The following is a 12,292-nucleotide window of genomic DNA, read 5'->3' as shown; positions in this document are numbered from 1 at the left end:
ACCTTTTAAAGGCATATATTTTTGTCCATGCTTTCCTAGGCCCATAAGATTAGATCCTGATTTTTATGCATGAATCGCCTGGATTTCTGTTTTACTTTTTATGTTTTGTATTGTTTTACTGCTGTTGGGGGTGTATTTTTGTTGAAATGGATAAAGTTTTTATATTGTGCATAGTGTAGACCACTTAAAATTTGTAAAGATATTAATCTATTAATGCTTCAAAAAATACCTATTTTTGAGTACGTATTTTTTAACATTTTCTTTCAAAAAACACATTTCTACAAGCATTTAGAAATGCACACACATATATAGCACTGAAAGATTCAGAGACATGCAAAATCCAAGTGATAGCTATGTCCTCAATTACGCTTTAGTCTAGGACAGAGGTCGGCAACCTAAGGCCCATGGGCCGGAAGCGGCCCATGTGGGTCACTTAACCGGCCCATGAGCCGCCCCTAAACTGAGCCATGCACTTGACGAGTCCCTGCGCGCTGCGCTAAACCAGCATAAGGACTCCTTTCTGCGGCTCCAGAAATCGCTTCTGCGCATGCCCAGACACCGGAAATCACGTCTGCACATGTCTGCAGTGCTGGAAATCGCTTCTACACATGCCCAGACACCAGAAATCGCTTCTGTGCAGGCGTGATTTTTGGTGTCTGTGCATGCGCAGAAGTGATTTCCAGCATTGCGCTGCACCAGTCCAGCCCACAGAGGATCTCCGGGGGAGTGATCTGGCCCATGGCCGGAAGTGTGGATTGGGTCTGTTTGTATTGGAATTCACAAATGCTGAATTCTTCAAGCAATCCTGGCTTCACAGGCTCCAGGATTTAAGCCCTTATTTTTACAAGACTTTATCCAAACTTATTCAAAGGTAGACCCTTGCTCTAAACATTTAGTTTGGAATACAACTGACCATTCAGTCTTGCTGCTGGCTCCCTTTTTTAAAATTAAACTCATCATTGCTGAATCTTGATTTGAAGGGGATCAGTACCGTATCACAGAGCTTCCAGAAAAGGCCAGTTTCAGTCTGGGAATAAGTCATACAGACACTTCAGTCAGCTTTCTTCATTTGATATCACGAGGCATTCTAAATTTCTGTGTCGCTTTTTGAGGGGCTTCAAAGGGTAGTTCCTCAAACACACGTAACTGAGGAGAACATATCTAGAATAAGATCATGGTTGTTTGATGCTGGATATGGTCACTACAGAATTTAAATGGATTAGCTGTGGACCTCTGGCTGATAAGACTTCTCTGAGGATTTCGGTGCTGAACTAATTGTGAATCTGAAGTGGAATCTCAGCAGACCCATTGTTTTTATAAGGCAAATGAGAGAGAGTGGGTTTTTCCCTAGTTATCTTCTCCCCGTCTACAGTTTTAGGTCTTATGCTTCAGTCAGTTGAAGCTGTTTCAAAGCTGTTAGTAAAGTTAGCCTACATTGGGTAGGGAGAGGCTTACAGCTTATGTAAGGGATATTGTGATGACTCAGACCCCTCTCCTAGAGTGGCATCTCTGTGAGGCATGTGATCCTGTGAGATTTTTTTTTCCTTTCCAGAAAAGGACTACCCAGTCAGGAAAAGAGGCAGCTTCTGAGCTATAACCAATGGCGTAGTAATGCTTGAGATCAGTAGCTGTTTGAGGACAGGAGCATTCGATTTGTGAAAGTCCTTATCTAAACTTTAACGACAGGTGGCATTCACTCTCTGGGGTCAAAAGCAACGGACTGGCTGACCTGCCATTAGGACAACAGCTAATTTGCCTCTTTAGACACAGAGAGATATTGTTCAGTGATTATAATTGTTTACACTTCCTTTAAATCCAAATTGCTGTTACTGCAAGAGCTGTGGATGAAAGTAGAACAATTCTTAATATAAACCTAGAATGCCAAACTTCTCCAAACTGGTACCCTGTTGGACTCGGGAACACCCATCAGCCCCAATCAGCATGGCCAATGGTTCGAGATGATGTGTTGGTGATGTCTGCCATACGGCCTGTTCAAATCTCTCTTATAAGGATTGCTGGCTAGACTGAAGATTATACACACACTCTCTTTCTCATATTTTGTCTCTCTCAATTAAGATCCTGGAAGTAATTTTTGCTTTTAACGTACTCTATGGATTTGTTCAGTTGCCAAATATGGATAATCATAGTAACTCTTATGAAAACCATTTTCTCGTAGTGATGTCCTTGCCCTGCCCATCTTTAAGCAAGAAGAATCCAGCTTGCCTCCTGACGATGAGAACAAAATCCTACCTTTTCAGTATGTGTTATGTGCTGCCACTTCCCCTGCTGTGAAACTCCATGATGAAACTCTCACCTATCTCAATCAAGGTAAGCCACATTTCTGTTGCCAGAACATCAGGTGGGGAGTAGGTGCTTTCCCAGTTGTGGCATTTATGTTGCTTCCTTGCTGCATGCCTCTTTTAGCTCACTTTCCAGAGTGCACACTCAAGGCCGCAGCACAAATGATTTTAGACTTTCTTGTCTTTTAACCTATCTGCTGTGCTCTCTGTGGGGTCCGTGAATAGCTTTCATCTAAACTCTTGGTTGTAAATTAGTGTTCTAGTTTTTGCTTAGTGATTGAAAGTCTGAAACCAAAGGTAGAAAAGATACAGACAGAAGTCCAAATTATTTATCTAATTAAAATACTTGTATGCCACCCTTCAGTAAACCTATAATCCATGGACCAGGAATTGTATCATGGGAATAAACTATGTGGGTTTGGTCAATTTAGCATATTTGAATTTTTGGGCTGTGTTAGCACAAATTAAGACCCTGAATGAAAACAGCTGAAATGTTGTGGAAGATGAAATGCTACCTTCCTAACAAGTTCTTGTTTCTTTCAGCAGAGATTAAGTTCTTAAAAAAAAAGAAAAAGAAAATTAGGACCAGATTAAAGTAAATAGTGTTCCTAACAGAACCTAGGGCAACAGGGTTTCCCCACGAGAACCTTCCTGTGCTTGTCACACCACAGCAGAAAGGTTTATGGTAAAGGGATGGAGGGGGAGCGATACAACTCCTTGCCAAGGGCGCAAGGATCCCTAATTCTGGGGCTACATGAAAGTGGACTTCGACAAGCACACATCCTTTCACCTGAAAAGCCTCCCCTCACACTGAATGCTTTCTCTTCAGTCAAACTTGTTATACTATGACCTCAAGAAAAGTGGGGGGGGGCAGGTTGTAGCAACTTCAGATATCTTTTCTTCCTCAGGTCAGTCCTATGAAATCAGAATGCTGGACAACAGGAAAATGGGGGAATTGCCTGAGTTAAATGGAAAGCTTGTAAAGGTGAGTGCCCATAATAATCTATCCTCTCCTAAAAGCTCTGGATTGGTGACAAAATTCAACATGCTTGTCAGGTAACTAGTGACACCTATAAACATAATTCAGTCAATCTCTGGTGTCAGCAGTTGGGTAGAGTCACTGTCTATCCAAGCACACCCCAGTGCTGTAAAATGAGCCTTGAATGTAACCTGCCTACACATGTAAATGCCAACCTGTGTGTGCTCCATTCATACCATCCGTTTCATGGTGGAGAGATGGTACGAGGTTACACTTTAGGAAAGCTAAAGTCTTGCGACTGGCCACACCAATTTGCCTAAACTCATCTATATGTTCCAAGTTCCAGCATATGCTGTTTACTCAATGAGAAAATCTCCTCATTAACCTAGAGTATATTCAGAGTGGTGTTCCATGATCGGCGACTTCAGTATACAGAGCATCAGCAGCTGGAAGGCTGGCGATGGAACAGGCCAGGTGATAGGATACTGGATATTGGTGAGTGACTTCTGCAAACATGGACTGATTTGGCATTGTAGCTTTTTGTAGCATGGACCTTGGAGGGCATTGGAAACTGCCACCACTAGAGGTATAGAGCTCTTTATTGATTTCGAGAGTGGTTTCAATCTCTGCTCAGAGCATAATCTTTTGCCATAGTTTGACTTAGGTGGCTCCGGGTTTTTTTAAATATTGCCTTCCGATGTGAATGTTCACTTGCTTATACTACCTTGAGCCTATTGCTCTGTAAGCACTTTCCTGCAGTACACCTGCACTCTGCTTGGGATAACATGACCAGGATTATGTAGTTAAAAGCCCCCACATTTGGGTAGGCGGTGGCTTCCTACACCTATGTCAATTGACTTAGCACTTCTGTTCTTGCCAGGAGAGAGCGAGCCTCTTATTGTTGGTACATTCACTTACTGCATTAAATTCAGTAGATTATTATAGTTGACTCAGAGGTGAAACTTTTGGCCCTTTAAAGGGAAAGGACCCCTGACAGTTAAGTCCAGTCGCAAACGACTCTGGGGTTGCAGCACTCATCTCGCTTTACTGGCCGAGGGAGCCGACGTTTGTCCACAGACAGTTTTTCCGGGTCATGTGGCCAGCATGACTAAGCCGCTTCTGACGAAACTAGAGCAGTGCACGGGAACACTGTTTACTTTCCTGCTGGAGCGGTACCTATTTATCTACTTGCACTTTGACGTGCTTTCGAACTGCTAGGTTGGCAGGAGCTGGGACCGGTCACTGGGATTTGAACCGCTGACCTTCCGACTGGCAAGCCCTAGGCTCAGTGGTTTAGACCTCAGCGCCACCCGTCTCCGTAAATTCCAAGTATGACTGCTATTGTGTTGACATTTGCTGTCTTTTTACTATGTTCCATGTTTCTTTTCATATGGGCACATGATGTATGATTTTCTTATTATTCAGGTAACTTTTTTCTGAGCAACTTGAGAGAAGCTCCCTTAATATAAGTATTTGGAGCAACTTCTTTTTCTTGTCAATTCATTATGAGGTTTTTGAGGTTATTGTAATCCCTGCAAGTGTGGAATTGGGTATGCAGAGCCTAAGGTAGCTCTCTCTTTTGAAAAGAAAGAAATTGTTGTTCTTTATAGCTGGAAACATAGGTTTGAAAGTATGTGGATCTCAAAAGCAGGCAGATATTAGGTGGCACTTCCAGTGCTCAATACAAGAGGTTTTAATAGCCTGATTCTCCTCGCAACTAAACAAAGTGAATAATGAAAATTTGCATAATTTATAGGTTTCAGAATTCTGCTTTTCTTGGTATATAATCTTGGTTTCTGCTTAGAATCATAGAATTGTAGAGTTGGAAGGTACCCAGAGGGTCTTCTAATCCAACCTTTTGCAATGCAGAAATATGCTTCATCAGTTCATAAGTTTATTGCTCTACCTGAAGGCCATGACGAATGTGTAGCAATAATATTCATAAAATAATACAGAACATACATCCTTAATATAAGCCAGCATCCACGATGCGTGAGAGAGAAGATACCAGCAAAGTATGCATAAGCCTGTCTTATGTTAAAAAGCAACAAAAAGGGCTTTTATGGGTATGTCCGTAGCAAAAGGAAGAACAAGGAAACAGTGGGGTCACTTAGAGAAGATGGTGAAATGCGAACAGGGGACAGAGAAAGGGCAGAACTCATCAATGCCTTATTTGCCTCAGTCTTCTCCAAAAAAGAAAACAATGCCCGACCTGAAGAATCCAAAAAAGAAAACAATGCCCAACCTGAAGAATATGGAGCAGATGATTCAGCAGGGGAAAACACAGCCCAGAACAAGTAAGGAGGTAGTACAAGAATACTTGGCTAGTTTAGATGTATTCAGGTCTCCAGGGCCAGATGAACTACATCCAAGAGTATTAAAAGTACTGGCAGAGGTGATTTCAGAACCACTGGCAGTAATCTTTGAGAATTCCTGGAGAACAGGCGAAGTCCCAGCAGACTGGAGGAGGGCAAATGTTGTCCCTATATTCAAAAAGGGGGAAAGGGAGGACCCAAACAATAACCGCCCAGTCAGCCTGACATCAATACCGGGAAAGATTCTAGAGCAGATTATTAAGCAAACGGTCTGTGAGCACCTAGAAAGGAATGCTGTGATCACTAAAAGTCAGCATAGGTTTCTGAAAAACGAGTCATATCAGACTAATCTGATCTCATTTTTTGACAGAATTACAAGCCTGGTAGATGAAAGGAACACTGTGGATGTAGCCTATCTTGATTTCAGCAAGGCCTTTGACAAGGTGCCCCATGATATTCTTGTAAAGAAGCTGGTAAAATGTGGACTAGACAATTCTACCATTCAGTGAATTTGTAACTGGCTGACTGACCGTACCCAAAGGATGCTCATCAATGGCTCCCCTTTATCCTGGAGAGAAGTGACTAGTGGGATGCCACAGGGTTCTGTCTTGGGCCCAGTCTTATTCAACATCTTTATCAATGACTTGGATGATAAAGTTTGCAGATGACACCAAATTGGGAAGGGTGGCTAATACCCCAGAGGACAGGATCACACTTCAAAATGACCGTAACAGATTAGACAACTGGGCCAAAGCAAACAAGATGAATTTTAACAAGGAGAAATGTAAAGTACTACACTTGGGGGGGATGAAAGGCACAGACACAGAATGGGTGACACCTGGCTTGAGAGCAGTACATGTGAAAAGAATCTTGGAGTCTTGGTAGACCACAAACTTGACATGAGTCAATAGTGTGATGCAGCAGCTAAAAAAGCCAATGCAATTCTGGGCTGCATCAATAGGAGTATAGAATCTAGATAAAAGGAAGTAATAGTACCACTATATTCTGCTCTGGTCAGACCTCACCTGGAGTACTGTGTCCAGTTCTGGGCACCACAGTTCAAGAAGGATACTGACAAGCTGGAATGTGTCCAGAGGAGGGCAACCAAAATGGTCAAAGGCCTGGAACGATGCCTTATGAGGAATGGCTTAGGGAGCTGGGTATGTTTAGCCTGGAGAAGAGAAGGTTAAGGGGAGATATGATAGCCATGTTCAAATATATCAAAGGATGTCATATAGAGGAGGGAGAAAGGTTGTTTTCTGCTGCTCCAGAGAAGCGGACACGGAGCAATGGATTCAAACTACAAGAAAGAAGATTCCATCTAAACATTAGGAAGAGCTTCCTGACAGTAAGAGCTGTTCGACAGTGGAGGTCTTTAAGCAGAGGTTTGACAGCCATCTGTCAGGAATGCTTTGGTGGTGTTTCCTGCTTGGCAGGGGGTTGGACTGGATGGCCCTTGTGGTCTCTTCCAACTCTATGATTCTATGATTCTATTCTATGACTAGCTGGCCCGGCCATGCATTGCTGTGGTTCTTTCCTGTGATTCCCCCCACTCTGTCCAGACACATGACTTATCCTGCCCCCTCCTCCCCCACCCCCTGATTCATTCCTGTGACTGCCCCCACCCTGTCCCGACCCATGAGCTATCGAGCCCCCCTCCCCCACCCCCCTGTCTGAGCCCTCAGTTGTCTCCGGGGAGTGTTGGCCCCTCCCCCCTGTTTCTCCATACCTTGGCCCCCACCCTTGGAGAAGGAACTGTCAGCTTCTGGGTTCCGTTTCCCAGCATGCACTTTTGTCTGAGCCCTCTGTTGCCCCCGGGGAGTGTTGCCCCCCCCCCGTATCTCCATACATTGGCTACTGCGCACGCATCGTGAACATTTTTTTATATATAGATTATTATTATTTTAAATAAGAACATGAGAAGCAGAAGTTACTATTGTTCAATTTTATTTTTGGGGTTGTCATTTATTTTGGTGGGTATTGTATGATTTGGGCGTTGTGTATTTTGTGGTTTGTTTGTTTGTTTGTTTTGGTTACTGTATTTGGATTTTCTAATTTTGGAGTAGGTGTTTTAAATATAGGATGTGGTGTTGGTTTGAGGACTTAAACTGGGGAGAGAAAGTGCATGGTTGTTTGTTTGTTTTTAAAGACACAGAGGCTGGCAATCAGTCATAGTATAAAGCCTAGGTTAAAAGGGGCACGACTGCCCTTACTTAAAATGGCCGCCGTAGCCTCGCATGTGACGCAATGCCCACTAAATTAAAAAGCAAAAACCTCTTGCCTTGCCCCCAAGTGCATGTTAGCGGAAATGATGAACGACTGCCCAATGGTGCCAGGCGTTTATTAATACAGCCGGCGGGAGAGTCTTTGGGCTTGGGCTTTGTAGGTGGAATGGCCGTTTTGGCGGCCGGCCTGCTCATTTTCCCCTGTCCCAACCCACCCCCACTGCTTTGGCTGACTCAGGGTCCTCCCCACCCCCATGGCTATGTGCCCCCTCCCTTTGTTGTGCCTCATCCCTGTGCCCCCCCCCTTTGTGAAAGGCCCTATTCTGTTTGCTTTTCCCTGCTTGGTAATGCTGCGGCCTATTGAAAAAGCTGGGCCTTGTTGCTGCAAAAGGACTGTTTTCAGTTGGTTTCTGTGGTATTTTGTGGTGTCATCTGGCAGCGCAGCTGCTGGAGTCTTCAGAGCTTCTGGTGGTGATGTATAATTTGGGCGCCACTTTTTTGTGTTTAATCATTATTTTAGGTGGGAAAGATGTGGGGTTTTTTTGGGGGGGGAATTATGCCAGATCCCTCCCTGATGGGCATGGAACGTTGTGGCCAAATTTGTTACATAACGGTTCATCAGTTACGGAGAAAGGCTGTTTCATCCACGTGCACAATGCCTACATTTATTTATATATAGATTCTCAATTCCTAAATTTTCCTGAAATAGGTTACCAGGGCAGTCCAGAAGCAGCTTACATAGATAGTGCCTCAGTTTTATACTGTAACAGGTATGCTGGTACCTAGATTTTTGCCTTAATTAATTAATTAACATCCTGTCTTCCATCCTGGAACTCAAGGTAGAATCCATGGGATTCACAGTTGGTCACCCACATAGGGACTGACCAGACCAAAGTTTGCTTAGATTCAGTGACGTCGGTGCATTGCGTGCCTTCAGACTGTACCCTAAATTACCCAGTCTTCTAAGCTCTTGGTGCATTATTTACTACATCAGTCCCTTAAAATTTTGGTGGGCTTGCCATTACTCTCCTAGCCTTGTTCTAAAGGGTTGGGCTTTTGTCTTCTGCAGATATTCCAATGTCCGTGGGTATAATCGATCCCAGGGCAAACCCCACACAATTGAATACTGTAGAGTTTCTGTGGGATCCTTCAAAGAGGACTTCCGTATTTATTCAGGTAAATCAATATTACATGGGAGGTGTTTCTTAACTGTTCTCTCTGGTTAGGTCTGTAGCAAGCAAGATAGCTTTGAGATTTGCTGCCATCAGTTTTGATGGATCTCTACCGCCATATACCTGATACAATCACCCTGTCACTCTTCCAAATTAATATATTAGAGGAATAAAGTCCTCTTTTTCTGCGGGGTGTTCCTCTAAATATTCTTGGGTCTCCTTCTGCGTTTCTTACTTGGATATGCTTGCTCTCAGTGAACCACTGAGTACTATTACAAATTCATAGCTGCCAGGCTCAGATTTTAATTGACATTGTTTTAAGTGTCAGCACTTTGCAGCAGAGCCAGTGAAAAAAGTCAGTTCATGGGTACCTGGGGATTCTTTCAGCTCCGGTGAATTGCTGATGAAATGGCTCAACAAATTGTAATCTCTACTTGGGAGGCTCACTATAATGAACTTGGAGAACCCTTGAACTAAAGAGTAATGCTAATTGTCCTTGACAAGAATAAAGCGGAATTCTGACTGCCAAAACTGACGGGGAAAGCTACCATTCATTTCAGTGCTGCGAGGGTGTTGAACACTGAGGTGCCGGAGAAGGGTTCTGATAACTGGCTTTAATTTGGTTTCTCTTACTTCAACTGCGGTGGGGGGCAGGACAAATGTTGGCAAAGTCGAAAGGGAGCAGACCCCTTCAGAAGCCCTCCCATCTAGGATGGTGAGTCAACCAGAATGAAGCCACACATTCGAGACTTATTTCTAGGGATTTTTTTTTATTTGATCTCTTATCTGTCTGTTGGAGGATTAGGTCAATATTACGATTTCACTAATCTTTGTGGCTTGTTGAGGTAGGTCACATTTAGAGGCATGGTGCCAAACCTATGAAGTGCTGAAGGTCACCTGCAAAGTCCAGTGGAATAAATGGTGTGTATTCAGTCCATTCTGGACAGCACTGTCTGGTTTTGATTTTGAAAAATAATGTTTGCTGGTAATCCAGGGGTAAACAGTGTAATGCCCTCTGGATGTTGTTGGACTACAACTCCCTTGACCGTTGGCCATTCTGGCTGGGGCTGATGGCAGTCGGAGTTCAACAGCATGAGTGTATTGGCTACCTCTTATGTTAAGCCATATTTTCCCCCTTCAGAATAAGACTTTCGGTTGTACTGAGTGGAAGCATTAGCCTATTCAAATATTAAGGGCATCTAGGAAAAGGAAAATAACCCAGGCTATTTTCCTTGGACCGCCCCAACATGCCTTTTGGGCTCTGTGGGCTTGGTGCAGGTTTAACTAAGATTACAAGATCGAAAAACGTTATGGTACTGGGAAAACATCCTTCCTCCTTGGGCTTGCTGCTCTTCACTTCTGATCAAATTCTCTTCCCTTTTCATTGTAAGCTGTGGTTAGCAGGTAGCTTCTCACTGCAGTTAGTTCAACTTGATGCAGTTAGTGCTCAGAAGAGGAGAGCATACACCCAAGGGGAGAGAGGGAGGGGCTCTGCCATGTGCTCCCAGTCTAGAGATCAGCCCTAAGTAGGAAATGCCTGCTGGGTGTGATTGCAGTTCATAGATCTTGCTGAGAGATAACTTGGGAGTAAACATAAATTTTGGAATATAATTTGAAAAGCAATCAGTAACTTTGGTTTTCTCCATATTCTAGGATCCCACAGACCAATCCATAATCCTTGTTCTCCTCTGCTAGCATTTTCCATTGACAAGTTATCTCTTTCTTTCTTTCTTTCTTTCTTTCTTTCTTTCTTTCTTTCTTTCATACTTATGTAGAGAAATTATAGATTTCAGTTGTGCTGAATTGCAGAGCACAATATCGTTTCGTTGCTTCTTCTGGCCTGGCTGCTGATGCCCCCTGCCCACGGTTTGATTAAAAGCCAGAGAGCAGGATGTACTCCTTCCTGTGTTTGAGAGCTTTGTTTGCTGTTGGAGTCCCCAGACTAGCTGGTATCCTACGCTATCACTTTCCTGGAATAATGGTTAAACTGTTCATGTGCACCTTTGTTGTACAAGCAGCAAGCCTGGAGCCTGGAGCATCTCTGTGTCTGTTTCTTTTCACAGGTGCACTGCATCAGTACAGAGTTCACTATGAGGAAGCATGGTGGCGAGAAGGGTGTGCCATTCCGAGTCCAGATTGACACTTTTAAGGAGAATGAGAATGGGGAATACACTGAACACTTGCATTCTGCCAGCTGCCAGATCAAAGTCTTCAAGGTATGTGTGTCTTTTAGTCTATGCAGTGCATACCACCCACCCCATTTACTCAATTTGTGAATTAAAACCTGACTTTCTTAGAAGAACTTTAATGTTGGGGTATGTATTAGTATCCTTACCACCTGTAGCCGTTCACCAGCTGGTCCCAGGCAGGTTACAACAATTTAAAATTCAGTATTGAACCCAGATAAGTCAAAGTATACATTAATTGACACATGTAACTTTATGATGAGATCTCCATAACCATCAGCTGATATTTTCCTTTCCTTTCTGAACAGCTACTAAGCTCTGTATTTCCTTCATGGTATGTTTTGTTACTTGAATTAAAAAAAAATCAATAAAAATATTGATTTGAAAGACAAATTACAGTCCCCAGAATAGGGTGGGTCCTGAAAACACAGATTTTGGGTGTCAAAGATCAGAGTTAAGAGGTGCCTTTATAGCATTCACCAAAAGTTGTATCATGAAGCTGTCAGATGCACCTCTGTGGGAGGGAAATCCACAACTTAGGGGCCGCCACAGAGAATGTACTCTCGAAGTAGGACTCTGAGGAGGACATAGTCTTGTCTTCATAGGCAATAAGCATATCCGCCACCTTTTTTTGTTCAATGTGCCCATTGTGAGACCTAGCATTAAGACCTATTGGTGATATACATCAATTATATTATTGTGCTTACCCGAGGCAAAATAGCATTGGATATTTCTGAAGGGTGCTATTCAGGAATAAACAGGCCTTGATGATGACTTAGTAGTAGAGGAATGTTTGGGGGAACTAAAACCACAGGTTATGCCTGCATATGCACGGTATTAGGAATAGCTGCACTTAAAAACGGTTTAGTACACTACTTTTCCTTAAGGCATGTGAAACTGCATTGCAGCCAATATTAATGTGTTGGATTGGAGCAGTTGCTTATATGGATGTTTTAGGGCCTAGCTGATTGGCCAGGTCATCCTGTAGAAAAGCTGAGCCAAAAATCACTGTAGAGGCAGGGGAACTCTTGCCAACATCAACCTTTATCTCCTCTCCCTCAAAAGTTCCCATTGGCATGTGATACAAGAGCTCCAACGTACAGATAATAAATGTG

The 12,292-nt window shown here is 43.3% G+C and overlaps 1 protein-coding gene across 1 annotated transcript in view; it reads left to right on the top strand.

Moving 5' to 3' along the window:
• The window catches only part of TFCP2 (transcription factor CP2), a 35,624-nt gene that overhangs the window by 12,332 nt on the left and 11,000 nt on the right, over window positions 1-12,292 (top strand). The window contains exons 2-6 of the mRNA XM_035103132.2: window positions 2,177-2,328; window positions 3,209-3,285; window positions 3,669-3,774; window positions 8,889-8,995; window positions 11,055-11,207. Of these exons, the coding sequence (XP_034959023.1) occupies window positions 2,177-2,328; window positions 3,209-3,285; window positions 3,669-3,774; window positions 8,889-8,995; window positions 11,055-11,207 (595 nt within the window). The remainder of the gene's footprint in view (window positions 1-2,176; window positions 2,329-3,208; window positions 3,286-3,668; window positions 3,775-8,888; window positions 8,996-11,054; window positions 11,208-12,292) is intronic.

This window comes from Zootoca vivipara, chromosome 2 (genome assembly GCF_963506605.1).
Source record: "Zootoca vivipara chromosome 2, rZooViv1.1, whole genome shotgun sequence".
Classification (NCBI taxonomy): Eukaryota; Metazoa; Chordata; class Lepidosauria; order Squamata; family Lacertidae; genus Zootoca; species Zootoca vivipara.
This window is presented reverse-complemented; position numbering and strand designations above follow the sequence as displayed.